Source organism: Magnolia sinica, chromosome 7, assembly GCF_029962835.1.
Source record: "Magnolia sinica isolate HGM2019 chromosome 7, MsV1, whole genome shotgun sequence".
Taxonomy (NCBI): Eukaryota; Viridiplantae; Streptophyta; class Magnoliopsida; order Magnoliales; family Magnoliaceae; genus Magnolia; species Magnolia sinica.
The window spans coordinates 46,122,954-46,146,809 of record NC_080579.1 but is presented as its reverse complement, the minus strand read 5'-3'; the positions used below and the strand labels follow the sequence as shown (position 1 = coordinate 46,146,809).

Here is a 23,856-nt window from a genome sequence, read left to right as displayed (position 1 = left end):
CTTGAGGGGGAGTATAGAGAATGCTAGTGTATTATATTTATAGTGTGTCCTTTTAGTGTAAGTGCATGAGCACACTTCCCTATTCCCCTGCAGTGTACTATATGCTTTTTCATAATAAAATATTATGTATTAGGGCATGCAAGCCTAACACATATCATCTCTCCCAAACTCTCCTCCTCCTTCTCTCTCAATATTCTCATCTCTTCTTCACATTATCCTCATCAAATCTTTTTCTACTAGGAATGTCATATATATTTATACAGGTATCTCTGTTTAGGAAATATCTATAGAGCTCCATGATTCCATCTTTGATATTGACAAAGATCCACTGTGAGGGAATCCATGACAAAGATGCATCTCCTTAAACATAAATGAAAGAATAAATAAATCAGGGGATAGCCTGTAGCAGAGATTCTCGCATTGTTGAAGGGAATCAAACTCAGCCCTCCTACAAAATCCACCATAGTTCCAATTACTGGCAACCAACAGATATACCATTTTGCAATTCTCTTTGGTCTACTCTGGACAACCAAATCATGAACTTGCACCACCAATAAGAATGCTGCTGTCTCTGTAGGATCACAGTGAGTGTGGGGGTCTCACAGAGCCTCATGACAAGAGCCATCCTTAAACAAATACAACCTTGCACTTCATGGTTGCCGATTCCCTGAACATAACGCAGGCAGATACAATTACAAAGGTTCTGAAGTATCTTTGCAACCATGGCCAGAGTGATAGTTTGGTTCACAAACATAGTGTCCTGCCTTTTTTAGCTCCATTCATGACCTGAATGGATTTCTGAGCTTCATCCTCGCACCAGAATCTCACAAAGGTGTATCCCTACTTCACCTAAATGACTCTCCCAAGGGATGAAGATATTTGTGAAGTTTGCGTGTGTGTGTACCCACCTTTGTATTCTTTACATGGATCCAGTCACCTACCTCACCATCCTCACTTGAGTACAAATGAAACTCTACTAACCAAATTCAGTGTTCTTAACAAAGTCCAATGCTTTCAAAAGTGTGAAAGTTGAAATACAAATTTTCCAGATAATGCTTGGAGGGAGGCTCATACCAAAGCCACGAGGTTCTGAGTTTCCATTGTGGTAGCCTTTGAAGTCAGGATCACTTTCTGTGCCCCAATTACTGAAAGCAATAAAAAAGAATAAAATTTTTATAAGATTGAAAGCTATATCAAGCTAAATCAGAAATAAAAATCAATCAGCAACTAAGGGGCCTTTTGGCAGGAAAACCAATTTCAAACTGGTTTCTTCACATCCAAAGACATGTTAGCCTACCAGATGAAAGCTGAGGGATTGGGTTCTCATTTAGCAATGTCCCTCATGCAAACCCGAATGGAAAAGAAATAAGGGAGTTTCATCAATTTTAAGAAATTTCAGCGTTTTGCATATTAACAACTGAATTGGAGAGTGATTGACTGGCATGCCTTCAAGTGTCCAGAACCAAAATAATAGGAATTCCTGAGTTTGTTGCCCCAAATGGCCCCTAAACAATATACTTCAGATTCAGATGTAACGACAGCACTACTGAGAAACCTCCTTACTGTGTAAGCTCAATTGTTGCCTTCTGACTGAAGGTCCAGACTGTGCGCTGAACTGGATCAGTTGGAGCTGATATTGGATTCTAAAGGCAACATAATTCATATCAATCAAATGTAGAGTATAGATCATAGACATGAGATTTCATCCACTTAGCAAATTATAAAGCACTATTCAAGATATCACAGAAGTGTTGGTATTGACTATACCTCATACCCCATGAAGTACAAGCTGAACTTCATTTCCGGGAAGTCCAACCTCTTAAGTAACCTGATGTATTTGGCGATAATTAACAAGAAGCTGAGGATCATAAACTTCAATGTTCTTTGTATCAGCTATTAATTATTATGTTTTTTAGAACATAAATGCATAAATAAAGTTGCATCTAGTTCAGATAAGTAGCTGTCAGGTTCAAAACATTTGAATAATAATGTAGGGTAGTATAGCTGACGGAGACGACAAACCTGTACCCAGTAAACTGGAACATTCTACCCTTACGAAAAACCAGTAATAAACTTCATGATAAAGCTTGATAAATAAAAATGACGATGGCAGTCTCAGGGTACAGGCAAATAATAGCAAGCACAGATAGGAATTACAATGAATTTGATGCGGAAAGGTTGCAGCTGCCATATACCGTGCATGGACTGGACATGATATCCATTTCCAGGTTTCAGGATTATGGTTTTAGAAATGGAACCTGGCCCCCTTGTACCATGAAAGCCTGCCCCCAGTAATTGAAAGCCCATGTTGATTATTATCAGTAGCATCAGTGCGCATCCAGCAGAGAGTAAATAGGAAAAAGAAATTTCTGAATGACTTCATGCAAGGGTTTATAACCTATGAGATACCCTATGATGGTAAAGGGTTGAAGATAAGTGTAATAACTGGCAGTAACCCCACTTATAATGCAGAGCTTTAATATTGTTATCCTTCTTTCATTTGCCACATCAGGCTCTTTATTGTCTTATTTACCTACTAACATATTTTTCCCAAAATGTGAATACTTCTGTCATGTTGTTCTGTGCAATTGGTTGGATGCAATAATCATTGAATTTTGTTTATTAGATAAGAGGGTAAAAACGATGCAATCTGCCTATCGAATGAATGATAATTCAATACACAAATTGCAAAAGTAGAAGCAGTAAACGTGCCACACAAGGAGTTCAAATAGAGAGATAAACAACATACTGGAAATTGGTATCTCTGAACTAGTTACAATTACTTCTATCATTTACCAGTTTTGGTGTTTCTCTTTTTTTATTTCTTAAGGATTATTAATCCTTTAAAAAAAAGTACTTCGGAACTCCAAACATTAGTGGCATTTTGGTAGGAGATAGAAATTAGCATTAGTGGCATGTTTTCTGAACAAGAAAATAAATTATGCCAGCAAGATATAATATGGGAAAAAAAAAAAAACACAAGGCCTTTACAAGAGGTATCCATCCTAGTACTTGCTATCAACAACTTGCTATCAACACTACAGCCAATTTTATTCCAAATATTTTTTTTAATGTATGTGAAGAAATAAAAGAGAACTAGCAAGAGAGATGAAAGAGGAGAGAAGAAAAGAGGAAGAAAAGGAGAGGAAAAAAAAAAAGTTTTGGAGAGCAAAACCCTTTGTGTGGCAGCCCCCTTATTATTATTATTTATGCAAGCAACTTTGGAAAAATTACAAATAACACCCTACTAGTACTCATATTACAAAAAAGACCTTATTAGTACTAGTATTACAAGAAAGCACCTGTAACCTCATTTCTCAACACCCCCCACCCCCCCAATGCTCAACTTGCTAAGAACTGATTCCAATTTTGTCTTAATAACTCCCTTAGTGAGAATGTCAGCAAGCTGATTCTCAGTTATTACAAATGATAAACAAAAATATTGAGAGATAACTTGCTCACGACTGAAGTGCACGTCAACTTCAATAAGCTTGGTTCGATCATGGTGAACTAGATTGTGTCATACTGATGGTTGCCTTGTTATTACAAAACAACCTCATGGGAGCATCTGCCTTGATTCCCAAATTACATTTCAACCATATTAACTTTGTTACACCATGTGCCATAGCCTTGTACTCTATTTTAGCACCACGCTTAGCCAATTTTCTTTCTTGCTTCTCATCCCACAAAAGTACAATATCCTGTAATCAACTCTGTCATCTACACCACCAACCCAATCTGCATCTATGTAGCCTCTATGCATAGATGACCATGATCTGCAAACAAAAGATCCTTTCCAGGTGATGTCTTCAAATATGTCAAGATTTTGTCCACCGCCTCCAATTAAGGAACCTGTGGAGTCTACATAAACTAACTCACCACACTTACTACATATGCTATATCAGGTCCAGTGAGAGAAAGATAGAGTAGTCAACCAACCAACCTCTGATACATCTCTTTATTTGGTAACAACAATCCCTCCCCCCCCCCTCCCCCCCCCCCACACACACACACTTCAGCTCAGCTTATGATTAGGATCAATATGAGCATTTGTTGGTTAGGAGACTAAAGCTTACTAGTTTCCTTTAATAAGTCTAAGGTATACTTTTTTTTTTAAAGGCAACTGAGAAAATATATAAAAGAGAAAAAGAAATACAAAGAGGACTGCTGAGATAGCAGCCAAGAGGGAAAAAAAAAAACTAAGAACCTAGAAAAGAAAGATCATCGTCCTTTAGGCACGAAACAGTAGACACCCATTCAACAATTAACTTTTTGACAAAGGATCCTACTGATCTAGTCGATGCCTGAGAGTCGTTGAAGCATCTTTCATTCCTCTCCTTCCAAACCGCCCACCAAATAGCAATGATCCCCATTCTCCAAAGTTTAGTTTTCACTTTACCAAGCTTTGGCCCCTGCCAGGCTGCAAGCAAAGACGCTGCCGAATTGGGGACACAACCAACAATATTGAAGCGAGACCAAAAGTCCCACGGGATTAGAGAAATGAAGGGGCAGTGGACGAAGAGATGGTCTACTGTCTCCTCGTTATGCATACAGCAGCGGCAGACATTGATAATCTGCATACCACGCTTCCTTAGATTGTCTATAGTGAGGATACGATTCATGGCAGCAAGCCACCCAAAACAGAGAAACTTAGGAGGGGCGGCGCATTTCCAAATGAAGGGCACTGTCTGCTGAGAGGGAGGAGGAGTCTGAGCTAGGGAAGAGTATAAAGATTTCACCGAGAAGGTGCCAGATCTATGACCATTCCAGCGCAAATCATCAATAGAAGACGGGTCCGGAGAAACAGTAGAAAGGCAATGCATCAATTGGACATATTCTTCAACTTCCCTATCGTACAGATTTCGGAAGCAATTGATTTCCCAGGTTCCGCTGGTCCCTACTTGGGAGAAGTTGTTAGCAATCACACTTTGTTTATTGACAGCGATGCGATATATACTCGGAAATCTACTGCTAAGGGTGGACTCTCCCAACCATTGATCTTCCCAGAACCTGATTCTCATTCCGTTACCCAAGACGAAGCCTATTTTGGACAGCACAATTGATTTATGGCGGAGGATGCCTTTCCAGACGGAGGAGGCCTTATAGGAAGAGGTGTCGCTGGTCCACCAACCACCAGCAGACGTGCCATATTTCCCTTTTATGACAGTGTTCCACAGAGCTTCAGTTTCCTTTCCCAGGCGCCAGATCCATTTACCCAACAAGGCCTTGTTCATAAGCTTAAGATTTTTAATGTTAACTCCCCCATTCCTGACGTGCGTGCACACTACCTTCCAATCCAATAAATGAAATTTGTTATGATTGTCTTTACCGTTCCAAAGAAATTCCTTTCTGAGCGTGTCTATTCGATTCAAAACTGAAGTTGGACATCTGTAGAGAAACATATAATAAAGGGGAAGGTTGGACAACGCTGCTTTGATAAGGGTGATTCTACCTCCGATCGATAAATATCGGCATTGCCAAGTTGCAAGTTTATTTTGAATTTTAGCGATAATATGATCCCACATCGCAATCGGGGGGGCGCCAACGGAGAGAGAGAGACCAACGAAAGTCATAGGGAAGGAAGCTTGAGAACAGCCCAATATAACAGCGAGAACTTGTAGCTCATGATCCGATAGGTTGACACCATAAAGATTAGACTTGGCCATATTGATTTTCAGACTGGAAACTGCCTCAAAACATCTTAATGTCGCATGGAGATTGTTCACCGAAACCTCATCTGCCTCAATCATAATGAGGGTATCATCAGCAAACTGAATATGGGAGAGACGAGGAACATCATGTGAGAGGGAAATTCCACAGAACAAACCAGCGCTCTGACCTCTAGATATCAGTTGAGATAGAGCCTCTCCAATGAGAATAAACAACAAAGGGGATAGAAGGTCTCCTTGGCGTAAACCTCTCGAACCTGGAAAGAAACCTTTAGGGGAGCCATTTAGCAGGATAGAGTAATGCGAAGACTCCACACACGCTCTGATCCATCTTCGCCATTTGTCACCAAAACCCATGCGAAGCATCATATAGTCGAGAAAGTCCCAGTCGACATGATCGTACGCTTTTTCGATATCAAGTTTATAAAAGATTGCCTTCCAACCTGCTTTGTGAGATGTATGCAAACACTCGTTGGCAATTAGCGCTCCATCAATAATCTATCTCCCTTTAATAAACGCATTTTGGTGTTTAGAAATGAGAGACCCTATGACTCTAGCAAGCCTAGAGGAGAGAATTCTAGCAAGAATTTTGTAAGGACCTCCAATGAGGCTAATCGGCCTGAAATCTGAAAATGAAGAGGCGCCTGAAACTTTGGGGATCAAGGAGATGAATGAGGCTCCTAAACTTTTTGAGAGTTTCCCCCTCTCGTGAAACTCACGAAGAAATTCCATAATATCTTCTTGGATCATATCCCAGAAGGCCTAGAAGAAGAACATCATAAATCCATCTGGACCTGGGGATTTGTCCCCCGACAATTCAAAAACCGCAGCTTTAGCTTCTTCCACTGAGAAGGGGGCTTCTAGAGAGTCCGACTCAGACCGTTGAATAGCGGAGAAGACAATGCCATCCAGCCTCGGACGGAACCGCCCTTCAGAAGTGAGGAGAGAACGAAAATGCTCAATTGCATACTCCGCAATCAAATTTTTGCCTTCGATCTGACACCCATCTACCACGATACTACGGATAGCTTTTCCAAGAGCTCTGATATTGGTGATGTTGTGAAAAAATTTAGTATTTCGATCACCTTCTTTCAGCCACTTCACTCGGGATTTAATCTTCCAATTAATTTCATCTTCCAGCGCACGGGCAGACAAAGATTGGATGATTTGAATCCGCCTAGTCAGAATTTCAGTCAGGATGTCATCTACATTCGCTGCCGCATCTATCCGTTGAAGTTCAATCATAAGAGACTCAGTTTCGTTCTCCCTTTTTTTAAATTCTTGTTCCTTCCAATCCTTGATTTTTGCCTTGAGAAGCTTGAGCTTACAAGTCAATCTGTGACCAGCGTAACCAGCTACCTAAAAAGAGCTCCACCATTCCACCACTTTTTCCTGGATACCTTCAACTTTAAGCCAAGCTAGGTTAAATTTAAAAGGGATCGGGCCCCAGTTAACTTCCTCCATCGACAACATTATTGGACAGTGATCCGAAGTTGTCATAGGAAGAGCCAGCTAATGAACCGCGGGGAAAGCCTCCATCCATTCAGTGGAGAGAAGAAACCTATCCAGTCTGGATTGAATCGGAGATCTCCGACAATTGGACCAGGTGAACGTGGCGCCTGACATGGGAAGATCAATAAGCTCCTGAGCTTGGATCCATTCGGAAAAGCTTTGCATAGCAGAAGAGGTGTTCCTACATCGAGAGTGTTCATCCGGAAACCGAATGACATTGAAATCACCACCGATGCAGCATGGACTTGGAAAAGACTGTCTAGACGAGGTCAACTCTTCCCAGAAGGAAGACCTGAGAGAATCATCATTAAGGCCATATACTGAAATAATTAAACAGGAGAAACTGGAAGACTTATCTTGAAGCAAAACGGAAACAGAGAAATTCTCGATCAAGGAGGAGAGCAGAGACCATCTCGAAGATTTCCAGGCAACTAGAATACCACCCGAAGACCCCCCCGCATCCAAAGTGATACAATGGACATCATTCACCTTCCAAATCGACCGCATTAACTTGTCAGAAAAGAGAGGAACTTTGGTTTCCTGGAGACAGACAATCTCCGGATTCTTACGACTAATAGTCCCTAATCAGCCCCCTTTTTTGCTTGGAACCCAAGCCCCGAATATTCCATGAAATTAAATTCATTGGGAGACTATGCTACCCCGGGTATCCTTGCGACCATGCCGACCCACCAGAGGAGTGGCAGTGTTGGAGCTCTGCTGAAGGCGGATCAATTCTCTGTTGGAGGACCTCGGAGATGGAGAAGAAGACTTTCTGGAGGGAGGGAGAGGCCTCCCACGGTTTTCAATAAACTGGAAGAGACTAATGTAGTCTTCAGGTCTGTTGCCGAAAGAGAGGCCAAGGGATCTACCAACATGCCCTATCGCATCGCGGATCCATCTCTTATTTTGGATCTCTTGAAATATGTCGTCTTTACTCTTTCGTTCCTGATATTGGTCAAGATGAGGATTTGGAGTGGGGATCATGTAGGCATTGTTGTTGTCCTGCTGCTGCGGCAGACGATGAGGGAACACCTACAATGGTTCGGCTTCAAGGACTTCACTGGAGACATTCTCTTGGAACAAGGTGATTGGACCCAAATCGGTCCAGTCGAAGTCCTGGACGGGGAGCTCCGACGGAGATGCAGGACTAGAAGGGAGAGTTTCCGATAACATGCTTTGGGAGTCAGTCCCCACTGATGAGTCATCACCCCAATTGCGAGGAAGAATAACACAAACAAGAGGACTCGGCAGGAGAGGAGGGGGAGGATTATTGGGGATTGAGTCAATAATTTTAATAGGGCCTCGGCTATCGAACGAACAGGAGCAGCGGTTCGAACCCAGACTTGGGTCCGAGGACCCAAAGAAAAGGCGTTGAGCAGGCCTTTGATCTGGAACACAATCAGGCACATGTACAGTAAGCTTGGGAGCTGTAGGAGAGTCAGTTGGCACGTGGGGTGTCTTAAAAGACATGCCACCCTCGTTAATGATAGAGAGAGAAGAGTGGCTACGTGGCCTTTCCGGAGACGACTGAAGTAGTGGAAATCTCTTCGTACGAGATATGGGTACAGAGGACGAGCCACGTGTCGAGCTCTCCGATAATCTCATTACCGTGGCGGCTCGGTGGAAATCATCTTCTGACGCCGGGGGCGCTAAATGAACAGATATAGAGCCACGAGACTCCGTAGCTGTTCGGTGAGGATTATCTTCTGACGCCAAAGGCGCTAAAGCTGCAGAAAGGGAGCCACACGTCTCCGTTAGACAGCTTGCAAGAGGACATTGATGGGTAGTTTCGTTATTACCCTCGTCGCTATCTTGTGGTGGTCCGCAGTGGATTGAAGGGAGAACGCCATCTTTATTTCTCGACGCTGCCATTGCAGACGAAAATGCCTTATCTCTCAGGCTCCATTTTTCTCCCCACCGACTCAGGGGATTACCTGGGACCTCCTATTGGACAGGAAGAAGGATGAAACGATTATCTACCTTCACCTTTACCGCAGCAGGTAGGGGAGAACCTTTCTTCCTCTTGATCCTAGCCCTGATGACCCCTACTTCAATACCCAATTTTGTTTTAGTGTCTAGTTCCAGAAGGAAACCCAGGGATGAAGCAGCCGCAATTAAGAAATCATCGAACCAACATTCCAGGGGAACATCCCAAATGAGAACCCAAATATTTTCTTTGCCAAAGATAGAGAATTCTTCCCATTGTATAATTTTTACCACTAGACTAGAAGAAGGCAGCATGGAATCGTCAGAAACCTTGTCTAGGAGGAGTCTCACACCAGCGCTCACCCAAAGTGAGTGTAATCCCAGCGGCTTGAGATCGGATAACCCTAATTTGACCGCCGAATAATAAAAGATCCATTCTCTAACCGACGTTATGGAGGCACCCTCCTTCGTAATGAGAACAATAGATTTAGCGAGATCAGCCCCATTTTTTTCAAAGATATTCTGATCAACAGCGATGAAATCTTCATGAGCAGCATCGGACTCTCCGTGCGAAGGAGAAGTCCACTTGGAATCCATCTCCATCGACATCTCAATAGGAGCATCAGACGAATGAGTAGGGGGAAGGGGTGACGCACCTAGCAACAGGGCTTCTTTGAAAGACTGAGCACTGGTTTGTTGTACTGCAACGGAACGGATAACCTTTGAAGGAATGTGACGCCGAGCTCTGAAATGGTCTGAACTTTTTGGTTGGGCTTGCTTAAGCGTGCTACGAGTAGGCGCTAAGGAGTCTGGACCGTATCGCGCTCTCTGTACTAACATCTTCTTACCTCCAAAACTCATTCCATGGATCATACGAACAACTCTAGCCAACTCTTCTTCGCATCCCATACGAATGAGAGCAAAACCTCGATATTTTCCACTCTCTTTATCCCGCGGCATTATCACCTCCATAACAGCTCCCGCATGACCGAAAATCCTCTTGAGATTGAGAGGATACCATCCCAGAGGATAGCCTTTGACAAATAGGGTCGGAAAAGTGGAATATTTACTGCGAACCCTTGTGGAATGGGACCTCAGATTTTTTCTAGACTGAACTTTAATCCATTCCCCTTCGTCCTGTTTTCCAGTGGAGGTAATCTCTTCGACAACGACCGACTTACCTTTCTCTTCTGCTGAGATCTTACCTTTCTCAATCGCTGGGACCTAACCTTTCTCTCTCTCCGATGACATTGTGTCAATGAAGCTTCAACAAAAAATTCACCCTCTTCATGAGAAGCATAATCCTCAATCAGTCTAAGGTATACTTTCTCTAAGATATAACGATATATTTCTTTGATCTAGCAACCTCTATACCTAAAAAATATCATATACATAAACTAACTCACCACACTTATTGCATATACTATATCAGGTCGGGTGAGAGAAAGAGCAGTCGACCGAACCACCTCTGATACATCTCTTTATTTGGTAACAACTCCCCCTCACTTCAGCTCAACTTATGATTAGGATCAATATGAGCGTCTGTTAGTCAGAACACTAAAGCTTACTAGTCTCCTTTAATAAATCTAAGGTATACTTTCTCTAAGATATAACGATACATTTCTTTGATCTCGCAACCTCTATCCCTAAAAAAATATCATCTATATAAACTAACTCACCGCACTTACTGCATGTGTTATATCAGGTCGGGTGAGAGAAAGAGTAGTCTACTAACCAACCTCTGATACATCTCTTTATTTGGTAACAACTCCCCCTCACTTCAGCTCAGCTTATGATTAGGATCAATATAAGAGTATGTTAGTCAGGAGACTAAAGCTTACCAGTCTCCTTTAATAAGTCTTAAGGTATTTTCTCTAAGATATAACAATACATTTCTTTGATCAAGCAACCTCTACACCTAAAAAATATTTCAAAACTCCTAAATCCTTAATCTCAAATTCTTTTGCCAAAAAAAAAAAAATTAAATGTTAATTTTTTAATCTCTGAGAAATCATTTCTTGTCACTGAAATATCATCCACATAAGCAATCAAAACTTTAATCAACTAAGCGTGTCACCTCACAAAAAGAACATGGCCGACATGATTCTGAGAATACCTTCTCTTCTTCATTACCTTACTAAACTTTTCAAACCAAGCCCGAGGAGATCGTTCAAGTCCATAAATAGACTTCTTCAACAGACAGACCTTTACTTCACTGTTGGGGAACCTGAAACTAGGTGAAGGAAACATATACACTTCCTCCTTCAAGTCTCCATGGGGAAATGCATACTTCACATCTAGCTGATATAGTAGCCAAGAAAAATTTGCTGCAAGAGATGGCAAAACCCGTAGGGAGTTTATCTTGGCTATGGGTGCAAACATTTCGTTGTAGTCAATACCATATGTCTAAGTGTAACCCTTAGCAACAAGCCTGGCTTTATACCTTTCAACAGACCCATTTGCCTTATGTTTTATTATGAAGACCCATTTGTGACCCATTGACTCCTTTCCTTTGAGTAAATCTACCAATCCCCACGTCCCATTCTTTATTAATGCCCTCATCTCTTCCATCATAGCCTCGCTCCACTTTGGATCGGAGACTGCCTCTTGGAATTTGGAAGGCAAAGAAACAGCAAAAACCAAAGGCAAGAAAAAATAAGAGGAAGGAAACAAAGCTACATACAATGTTCGTAGTATCAATATTGTTACATGTATCATTGGTTGGTGATATTGAAATATGTATGAAATGCATTGTTGACCGAAGGAAACACAAGGAAATGGAGGGATTTCTCAATCAAACTTCAAGAGATGTTAAAATACACATATTTGTATATTTAGGAATCAAATAATTGCAAAAAGATGCATACATAATAAGTTTCTCTTTAATGGATGTTGAATTAGTGAAACATGGGGGAAATGATGGAATTTTTCAATGATACTTCAAGAGATGCTAAAACGCATATTTGCATATTTAAGAATCAAATAAGAGCAAAAAAAAAAAAAAAAGATCCATATTTGCATATTTGAGAATCAAAGAATAAGTTTTCCTTTAATTGGGCTTAAAAGCATGTATTGTTGACTCAAGGAAACATTTGGGAAACATGAGGAAAATGGTGGATCCATCCATCTAGTCAACCATCCATCCATGCATGCACATACATAGAAACATGCGTGATCCATCCATCCATCCATCTATGCACACACGCATGCAAGCACACACACACATATCCATCCATTCATCCATGCATATACACACATCCAAACATGCATTTCATCACACAACCATGCACCCATAAAAAATTTTGAAATGGAATTTTTTTTAATAAACGTATTTTTGGTGATATTGATACATTAGTGATATTATCAAAATATCTCCGATACATTGGCGATATAAGCAACACATGGAATTCACACAATCGAAAATATCAGCGATACATTGGCGATAGAAGCGACACCTAGAATTTACATAGTAAAAAATATTTGTGATACATTGATGATATCGATACATTGGCGATACTTAGCAATATTGATTTTATGATACTACTATTGTTATCGGTATCGACAAGCTGGAGATACGGATATAATATCAGGATACTCCAAACATTGGCTACAGATGAACGAACTTCGATCAAGGATGGAAGGTACACTATCTCTACCCTTTGCGTAAGGCAATAGGAGCACTATCCTTAGAGGAAGAAGGAACATAGAAAAAAGAGAAGGATTACCTAGCTCCAAGAAATCAGAATTAGTAAGTGGATGCCATGGTGTGCCGTAAAGGCCGTTACGGGGCCGTAAAGGTCATTACGTAAAGGTAACGGTAACAACCGTTACCCGTTACGGGGTCGTAACAGCCATAACAGCCATTATGGAAAAAATGAGTCGTAAGTGTTGTTAACGGCACATTACGTCCCCTATAAAGTCCATAACAGCCCCGTAATTGTCTGTTATGGGGCAGATACAGGTTTTCCATACTTTTTAATCAACATTAGGGGCAAATACAGGTTTCTCAGTATTTTTTTTCAACAAAAAAAGAGACCATAACGGCCGTTACGAGGGCCGTAACAGCCATTACGACCCGTATCGTAAAGGTAATGGTGGTGGCCATTATAGCCACCGTTACCATTACAAAACACCTTGGTGGATGCATATCAGTCATTACCCCTTTCTAGTATTTTATGTATACTCATAGTTCCTTCACCTGTGAGTGTTGGGCTAGATAGTATTAGTAAGTTGCCCAAGATTAACTAGGACAACAGTCGATGGACTGCAAGGAACCGAATGGGAAGGGGATAAACTGTAGAAGGATTCCTCTCTTCCAACTCACTAAGCTCCCAGTGAAAACACTTGTGTCCCTTTTTTATGGAGGGATGCCTCAGAAATACACCCCGAATGGATTTTGGATCTAACTTGGTCCAATTCATACCCAAGATATGAACCAAACACACACAACCAAAGACACGAGGTGGAACAATGAAAGAAGGATGATCTTGACAAAGGACCTGATGTGGGGACTTTAACTTCAATGCCCTGGATGGCATACAATTTATAAGATGCGCAACAGTAAGCACCAAATCAACCCAAAAATGTTTTGGAATGTGCATCCCTGTCAAGAGATTCCAAGTAACTTCAAGTAGATGACGATTCTTCCATTCAACCACTCCATTCTACCAAGGAGTGTACAAACAAGACCTTTGATATATCATCCCATATGCTTCTAGTAGCCCCGTAATTCACCTTTGAAGTATTCTCAAGCATTATCTAACTGAAATATTTTTAATAAAATACCAGTATTTCATTGAACCGTGTAAGTACCACCTTATGAATTTTTTTTAATGATATGTGGTACTTCATCACGAGTCTTTATAAGATACAACCAGGTCTGGCAAGAGAAATCATCCACAAAATAAATGAAGTACCAATAGCAATCCATGAATACGATAGGGGTAGGTCCTCACACACCAAAATGAACAAATATGAAATGGAACCAAACTTTTATTTTTACTTGGGGAGAAAGTTGATCTACAATGTTTGGATAACTCAAAAACTTCAGACTATATATTATAACTCACAACCAACTTAAACTAGTCTGAAAATAACAACTTCGTTACTGAAAAGATAAATGTCCTAAACGGTTGTGCCACAGTTTAACCTGGGCAATATTATTATCTCTACAAAGACTACTACTTGATTGTAAGGCAGAAGGAGAACCACCAATATCCAAAAGGTAGAGACCATTTGCTTCACGACCACTCCCAATCATTTTCCCCATCAACAAGTCCTGGAAAATACAGTGGGTAGGAAAGAAAGTTACACGGCAGTTCAATTTTTTTTGTGAAACTAGTAATAACAATAAATTTGTGGATAAATTTGGGAACATGAAGAGCAAGGATATAGACAAGTGATCATTAAGTTTCATATCATCCTTGCCAGATATGGAAGATAGGGATCCATTAGCAATTCTTAATTTATCTCTTCCAGATTAGAGACTATATGAGGAAAAAACTAGCTGACAGACCTATCATGTAATCAAACACACATGAATCAATGATCCAGGCAAGGTTGGAGGTGGAATGACAGACAAGGTTAGCAAGATGCATGTATACCTGACTATGCAAATAAAGTAGAAGCAGATGGACCTTCTAGTTGGGGAAATATACTTCAAAAGTATTCCAAATCCCTAATAGATAAATGAAGGCTGATGAGGACTTCCCAAAGAAAGGGGCAAATGTGGAGGAAGAGGTAATACCTACGGAAGGAGCAGAGGCAGCATCTAAACATATCCTTCTCATTGTCAAAGAGGTTGTCCAAGACAGTTGAACTTCGTTGGTCTACCATGGAAATCCCAACAAGTTTCCCATCGATGACGAATTTTCCCACAATGGTTGCATCTCAACTTATCCTTCTCATCAGGCCCTCTGTCTTCTGATTGGATCCTTTTCTACCCTTAGAGAAACCAGAAGAGACTACAAGAGCTAAATGATTGTTGTTGGATGAAATTGGTTTCATGGCTTCCTTCCGGCTTTCCTCACTCTGAACCAGGGAATAAACTTGGTCCAACAACAGAAGCTCATCTCTCCCTAAAATATGCATCCGGGACAACTCATACTCAAAGTTCAAACCAGCTAAGAAATCAAAAATTCTATTCTATTCGACCTGCTTTTTACATCTCACCCAATCATCATTAGTATCCCATTGTAATAACTTATAATGATTCAACTTTTCCTATAGACTGTGAAGAGTGGAATAACAAGTAACCAAACTCTCATCCACCTGATTAATAGTAGTAATCTCCTAGCATAACCGATAAATACAAGCAATATTCTACTATTGGGAATAAGTTCTGGTAACTCTATGCCAGACTTCTTTGGTTGTTCGCAAGAACAAGAATCCTCTACTACTATGAGGTTGCATAGAGTTAAGTAGCCGAGACATCATCATCAAGTTCTCTTGCTCACACCCAAATCCATAGCTCAGCTGGCAGACTGAGTGGAGATACCTTGTTTCAACACTTGAGGTCTTGGTATCGATCCCTAGCGGGGGTGGCTAACATGGAGTGTGTGTACTGACATGGGTGTGTACTAACAAGCTAACCTTTACAAAAAAAAAAAAAAAAGAAGAAGAAGAAGAAGAAGAAGTTCTCTTGCTCACACTTCTCATAAGAAGAATCATCACTAGCTAGTTCCTTCACTTGGCCATTCAAATAACCTAGTTTCCCTCGCCTGCTGATATATATCTTAGCAGATTAAGACCATTCAAGGAAATAAGTACCGTCCAACTTCATAGTTGTGATCTACACACTAGGATTGTCACCATCAACCCTTATGGTGTTGATATACAACTTATGGCCCCAGAAACATTGGATGTAGCCTCTAAACCACTAGTAGTCAACATCTTCCCACAGAAAACAACTCCTTATATTCTCCAAAATATAACAAAGGACTTGTTTAGAATTTCAAAGAGGCTCAACAAAAAATCAAATCAAACATTTGATGAAAAGGGGTGGTACGGCACCATTCCCTTCACAAATGCCATCATAAATCTCGCAAATCTAAATGAAATGACATGATTTTGTTTCTAAAGGTGGCAATTGGTCACCCATATCAAATCAATGTGGGAAAGTTCCACAAAAAACCTCTCAGAAAAAGGCATGGAAAAAAAAAAAAAAATCCACCACCTTCTTTGAGACTTCTCTATTTCAAGCAAAACAACACCAAATACTTAACTAAAAATTGTGAAGAAATCACCATAATTCTCCTAAAATCATTCTCTTCTTAATCCCACACTTTTCTTCTTCATGGGACTATCCGACAGTGTATTGCTTATGTCAACCAAACGGCATGATGACATCAGTAGTGGGTCCCACCCAAGAAACCACCAATCAACGAAAAAAGGACACAAGTGCTTTCTTGGCGCCTTGATACCAAGAAGAAATGAAAGGAAGAGAACTAGCAAGAGATGAAAGAGAAGGAGAGATGAAAAGAGGAAGAAAAGGAGGAGAACAAAAAAGAGAAGTTTTTGAGAGTTTAACCCTTGGTGCATCAGCCCCCTATTATATATATATATAAGCAACTTTGGAAGAATTACAAATAACACCCTACTAATACTCATAGTACAAAGAAGACCTTATTAGTACTAGTATTACAAGAAAGTCCTTCTAACCTCATTTCTCAACACATGCCATATTCAGTTCTTCCCACTAAATATAGAAAAAAAAAAACCTAGCAAAAAGTACGTACATAAACACAGGAAATTGTACTAAAAAAAAAACCATTAAATGCATAAACAAGAGACTAAACGAGGTAAAGCTTCTCAGTTCTTCCCCTCTTTTCAGCTTCGGTAAAAGATATTTATGTATAAGTATGTGTTTTAATTTATAAGGAACACCATGTGATACCCGACACATGACGATATGGACATGCCTACAATAGTAACCAATACAACCCATCAGCTTTTAAGAACAACGACAAGAGATGCTTTTATATACAGGTCAACAAGATATGAAAAACCCGTGCAAGGAGCTGTAGAGACTAAGACAGTTTTGCTAGAATATGTAATTCGCAGCTTTATCTTTTCCCAGGAAGTATCTGCATAATAAAGGCAATAGTAACAGACTTCTCCACAACAAAAAATTAAAAACATTGTGAAACTATTTAATAAATCAGAATATTTCTTCAGAAATTTGAGAAGAAAATTACAAAGCAACTTACTTCATGCCCAATACACGGGAGTAGAAATCTAGGCTGACTTTGGGATCTTTAATTCGAAACATCTGCAATTCCAAGTCAACTCCTGGTCAATGCTATTGAGAAAACAAACTTCCATCATCTAACCTCCAAAAGAAGCACGCACACAAGTGTGCACGCATGCGCATGCACACCACCCAGACACAGACATATGCACACAGAAGGCATGTATGCACATGCAGCCACACGCGCGCACAAGCATGCATGCATAGATACAGAGGCAGACGTGCACAAATGCATGTAAAGGCACACGACCCCGAAACGTATGCACTTGCACATGCACGCACGTGTGCACACACACACACACACACACATGAGACAAATGCACAAGGATGGGACCTAACTGCTCATTCATTACAACCATGAATAGGTCATAGAACAAAACACATTGTCAGACAATCCTAACCTTTTTAAAATGTGTAAGAAAATCATATAAATCTGGTCAATGATTTTTGCACAATAATTTTGCATGGTTAAGATCATCTAACCATTGTTATTTTTAGCCTCCACCCATTTATGAAGCCTTGTGATGAATGAACATAGGATGAAAGATTTTGTCCAACCGGATGGACTGAATCTCATATAATATATGTATGTGTGTGTGTGTTTGTGTGTTAATGATCGAGTGCAAATGTCTTCTCCACAATTTTGGTGCAAACAACCTCTGCGGCCCCGCCGTGATGTGCGTGATGTGTTGATGACATCCGCTCCAACTATCATGCATGCCCTCCCATGTTATTGTTTAGACATGGGCCCAATAATCAGGCCAATCCATGGATTAGGCGGGCCACACAACCAATGTTCGAAATATTGGTATAGCGTTATGTATCACACCCTTGAGATACGGATACGAATCGGTTATCGCATGTGATATATCGGTTGTATCGTGTAATGTATCGTTGTTGTTGGAAACATGGGCAAACATTGGGAAATTGGTCGAATTTTTCAATGAAACTTCAGTGATTGTTAAAATAAGAAATCAATACACACTTATAAATCAACACATTACAAAAAACAAGTGCACATAATAGGTTTTCTTTGTATGGGGTCCTAATCTATGCGCTTTCTAATTGAATTGATGACAGTATATTCAAAGTCTATTCATATAATTTATAAATGTAAGAAGACATGGAAACACAAGCAATACATTCAAGAGCAAGAACAATCACTAGATCAGGTTACATATATGTTTGATTTTATGTTTGGACACAAAGAATGCAACTGATTTGCAAGAAATTGGAAATTTTTTATTTTTTTCAATTTTCCGCAACTTGGCCCATCTCCTCCAAATCTCAAAATCAAAGCTCTCAATCCATGATTTTTCATGGATTTGTAACAATTTGACACTGATTTAACATGATTTATAGAAAAAAAAAAAAAAAAAAGGATCGAAAATGCACACCCCATCAAACATGTGGGATATATCCCACTACTTGTGTGCTTCGTATCGCACAGGTGGGATACAAGATATATCATGGAATATATCGCCCGATATCATCGATACTTAAAACACTAGTGGTGACTAATTCCTTGAGTAGGGATAAAGCGTCGAGCCTGAACGGCTTTACTATGGCCTTTTTCCATAAAATTTGGCACGTGATTAAAAAAGACGTTTTAGCTTTTATTACAAAGGAGCTGCCTCTCTTTTGATCTTGGAGCCTCTTTCATTGCAATCATCCTAAAGGTTGAAGGTGTGGAGTGTGTAAAAAAATTTAGACCCATTAGCCTTATTGGGGATCCTAATAAAATCCTCACAAAATCCTTTCCTTGAGATTCCTTGGAGTGCTTTCAAATATCATTTCTAAAAATCAAGGAGCCTTTGTTGTGGGGAGAGAGATTCTTGATAGCACTCTTATCGCCCACAAGTGCATTGATTCCAGGCATAGAGAAGGCAAAAGTGGGATAGCGTGCAAGCTGGATATAGAAATGGCATATGATCATATGAATAGGGATTTCCTTAATTATATGTTGGGCAGATTGGGATGCGGGTATAAATGGAGAGGATAAATTAGGGCATGTGTTGGTTGGGTTGTTTTATTTGTTTTGATCAATGGATCGCCAAAAGACTTCTTCAAATCCTCAAGGGGGTTGGCCAGGGAGATCCTCTATCCCATACCTTTTTGTGATTGTGGTGAAGGCTCTTAGCAAGATGCTTCGTAAAGGCGAGGAGGTTAGTTTAATTATTGGCTTCAAGGTTGCAGATGCAGTAGTTAGAGCAAGCCATCCTCAATATGCATATGACACTTTACTTCTATGTGATGCAAATGCAGAGAAGGTTGATAATATTTGGAAGATAGTGACTTAATTTGAGTTGGTTTGGGGGCTCAAATGAATATATAAAAAAAAAAGTGAGTTGTTGGGGGTCCAACTAAGTGTGAGGAGGTGTCTAAATTCGCCTGTGTTTGGAAGCAAAGCAGGTTTGCTCTCTTCAAGGTATCTGGGTTTACCGATGTATTGGGAGGCCGGCTAAACATCTATGAGAACAAGGTTGTTGAGAGAATTGAAAAAAAAATAAAAAATAAAAAGATATAAAGTTAGAACCAAGTGTTGGCATTTGTCTTTGAGAGGTCACCTTACCCTTATAGCAACAAAAAGGAACATCACAGTGGATCGTTACTACTCCATTTCTAGTAGCTCTGTGATGTGGCTACCCCCGTGCAAAAGAGAGATGACCGATGAGGAGACCAAGGAATTAGAGTCGTTGTTGGACCATCTCAGGCTCCTCTCCCCCTCAGTCAGGGAAAAGGATTCTGTGTTGCAGCATGTGCACATAGCTCGGGTTGCTTCTCCAGTTGTTCCTTCTACAAGATGCTTAGGGGCCAACCTTAGACGCTTGATTCTTATCATCCCTTCTAACATAAGTGTTGGCATTTGTCTTTGAGAGGTCAACTCACACTTATAACGATAGAAAAGAACATCATAGCGGATCGTTGCTACTCCATTTCTGGCAACTCTATGATGTGGCTACCTGTAACGCCCTGAAAATTGGGGGTCGAGCAGGAGCCCAACTCCCGAGTTCCAATGCATCACTTATGCAACATAGATAATGATGATTAAATGTTGTCCGTATTAGTGCATTAAACATGAATGGGATTATACCAAAACAGCATATCATACTCCAGAGACATTTGAAATTTCGCAAGCGGAAGACTATGGAAAGTATATACAGCATATAAGTCATTGCAAGTCTCCTGAGTATGATCATGTTACCAAGTCCATTAATTACATGTAAAATTCCAAAATATACAAAATGTGTAATGTCATCTAGTCAGCATCCCAGTAATCCCCGGTGATCAGAACAGGGCCTATATAGACCCGCCTGATAACTACATGTAGGAGAACTCCTCGTCATCATAAAAATCAGGCTCCGCCTCGCAAGCATCGCCATCATCTGCAACTAAACCAGAGTCTGGTTGGTGTTTAAAACACCGTCCCAGAACGTGGGAGTGAGTGATTAACTCAGTGGAGCTATAAAGCAAAGGTTAACATGTTATCAATTCAATCAAGCAGTAATGATAAAGCAATACAACACTCATGTCCTAAGTACTCTTGTTAATGCAAGGATGATATGTGATAATGATGTATGCTCTCACCTGCACTCTCTCTGCGACGTCATCTCACGATTGCAGCATGCAACACTCCCGCTGTGCTCAACACCAATGCCAAAGGCACATGCAATGCGGTGCATGCGCGTGATTAGCCAAGTTCTTAATTAAGCATATTCATACAGCAGGATTGGGAAGCTAAGGTACCTCCCTTTATATCATTGACCCAAACATTGATCCATCTAGGGTCGTCAATCCTAGTTAATCACATACGAAGAACAATTCCAGATCGCTACGGAGCGGCTCATCACCTCAGCGCAGGACTGGTTTATACTCGAGGTCACTACGGGAAAGCTCGTCACCTTAGCATAGTCCTAGGGTATACTCATGGTCACTACGGGCTCGTCACCTGATCGTAAGCCGACAGCTCGAATACAGTGTCCCATACACCACCATATTCGACTCATGAGTTTGGGTTGCTCACTGGTCACTACGGGGAACTCGTCAACCCCAACGTAGGCCGACAGCTCGACTACGGTGTCCTATACACCACCATGTCCGGCTCATGAGTCTTAGCGGATCGAGGTACCAAGGTTAAACGGGATTTTCACTGGTAAGTTGGTACCTTAGATTCAAGCAGTAATGTCTATACATGGTGAACATACATTAGGCCAATCGGGTTACTTGACGAGCTTGACTGGTACGAGCGTACGTTGAGTTAATCAACATGGAGCGCATAAGCACTCCGCGTGGCCTAACCACTGTCGACAAACAGCGTACTACTCGGATTCGTCGAACACATCCGTCATGGCTAAAACAGTTCGGCCACCGGTCGTAAACTATTACCGATTGCCTAGACTACATCGTAGCCCCAATCACACTCCAACCAATAACAATGACATGTAACAATTCAAGACAACATGTGATAGACAAATCCAAACATAAATCTCAGTTGAGCATTTCAACAACCACATAATACATATGTTACCACACAGGCATTTCATCCGTAAAACACATAGTAGTCAGATAGGTTACACACAAGAAACTATAACCATATGTAAGGGAATTGAGAAACCTATCTCAACTCCCTCTTTAAGTACATTACATCAAGCATTTTCTCATTCAGGCATTTTATCAAACACTTAAACTACACATATTACATACGTAATATATTAGTTATAACATATATTATGACAAGTCCTCTCACAAAGGAGTTGTCACAAGTACAACCATCATATATTTACAATTAATAATCATGGCATACACAAATCCAACTTCCATATTCAGTCAGGCATTTCAACAAACACATGGAATGCATTCAAAATCAATATAGTTTACATATATGCGTAATAAACGAAAAACATCATATTTAAGCGTATGTGATAGCATTCAAGTCAGACATAAATCATTGCTGACACTGAAAGCCTTGAAAACCATAACCTAAACGTTTATAGTCCGCACCTTCTGCCGGTAGACTCGTATCGAACTCAGCTTGGACACTATGTCTTCGTCTATGGCACAACGGCAACCTATAGTATGAAATAGGTTAGCTATTTCACTATTTACTCTATTTGAATTCCTAAAACAGATTAGGGTTAGGATTTCTTACCTAAGAACGGAATCAGAATCGCCGGTATAGCGATACGAAAGTGGTAGCTAAGCAGGTGAAGCAATGGGATCGAATCCCAAGAACAATTGCCAACTCTCTCTCTCTTCCTCTCTGTTTCCTTCTCTCTTTGCTCTCCTCTCTCTCCTTGGGTTTTAGAATTCGTATGGCAAGGGAGAGAGGGTTTAAGGCCCTTATATAGGCCCAGAACTGATGAGATTGGCCCCAGGGCCATGGTATACTTAGGTCATAGCCAAAAGTTGGCTGTTCGGTCCAACGGAGCACATCTGGAGGCCCCTTTTTCTACATACGGTCCAGGGAAAGTTCCCTGACATTGGATCTAGGTTAAGTTAAGTTTTCAGTCTGATCGGATTTACAGGTCGACCGCGGAGGATCAGTTTCAGTTCAACGGTCACCGTTACTCGATCAGGGCCACAAGTACACTGACCTGTGTTGGAAATTTTCCCTGATCCGAGGGTGTAATTAGGTCAGAATCTGACGGTCTGTAGCCTTAGATTTGGCCTGCAAGTAAACGACTCAATTCACTTATGTTTCTGTTCATTTCCTAAAGATATTCGCGTTCCTCACACACTTCGCTCCGGGAACAAGTTGTGCGTTTCTAGATACTATTAGGACTTGCTTCCCGCGATGGTTGTCAAGCCCAATAACACAGTCATAACCTTATAGTTTCACGGTAATCGGACTTTCGACACGCGGTCCAGGTCCAATACGGAGTTCCAATATGCTCCCGAGAGCAACTGGGTTTTGAGATTACTCCTAGGTCTTAAGGTAATGTTGGGTCATCGATCCTAATGGTTTTGGGTCTTGCAGTTCGTATAGAAAGTGGTTCAAGCCAAATCCATCAATTGTTTAGTTTAGTACTTAACCAAATTCCGCCCTAATTACAACAGAATAAAGTCCTAGGGCAGTTCTATGCCCCTTTTTGACACTTTTAATTAGTATATTATTTTAATTATTTTTCTAGTAGTTCGTCATCAAGTTCACTTCATCTCCACCAAATTTCATTAGATTTCGTGTTGTAGAAAAATTCTAAAAATTCTAGAAGCAACAGCTGTCCAAACCAATAATTTTTGGACAGTTGTCACATCAACCTAGATTCAATTATATTAAAATTTTTATTATATTTTTCTCTTATTTTTATATGAAACTAGACTTATCAAGCTTCAATCTGGCTTTTGAATCACCTAAATCGGAGTTATAACGAGGGAGATATGACTTTTTGAAGTCAATCGAACAGTACAGAAAATCTGCAGCGAGGGTCCACCAAAACTTGGTGCTCCAGCGGCACGCCGCCGACCTGGCGGTGGCGCCACCCGCCCGCTGTGGTGACTGGT

General features: G+C 40.6%; 1 protein-coding gene across 6 annotated transcripts in view; it reads right to left on the bottom strand.

The window, feature by feature from the left end:
• Positions 1-23,856, bottom strand: part of LOC131251319 (lactoylglutathione lyase-like) — an 89,318-nt gene that overhangs the window by 55,048 nt on the left and 10,414 nt on the right. For 5 of the 6 annotated variants that reach the window (XM_058251972.1, XM_058251973.1, XM_058251971.1 and 2 more), the window contains exons 3-6: positions 17,315-17,376; positions 1,768-1,828; positions 1,564-1,643; positions 1,075-1,145 (exon numbers count right to left, since the gene is read on the bottom strand). In XM_058251972.1, coding sequence (XP_058107955.1) covers positions 1,075-1,145; positions 1,564-1,643; positions 1,768-1,828; positions 17,315-17,376 — 274 coding nt within the window. The remainder of the gene's footprint in view (positions 1-1,074; positions 1,146-1,563; positions 1,644-1,767; positions 1,829-17,314; positions 17,377-23,856) is intronic. The other variant, XM_058251974.1, reaches the window with a different exon arrangement.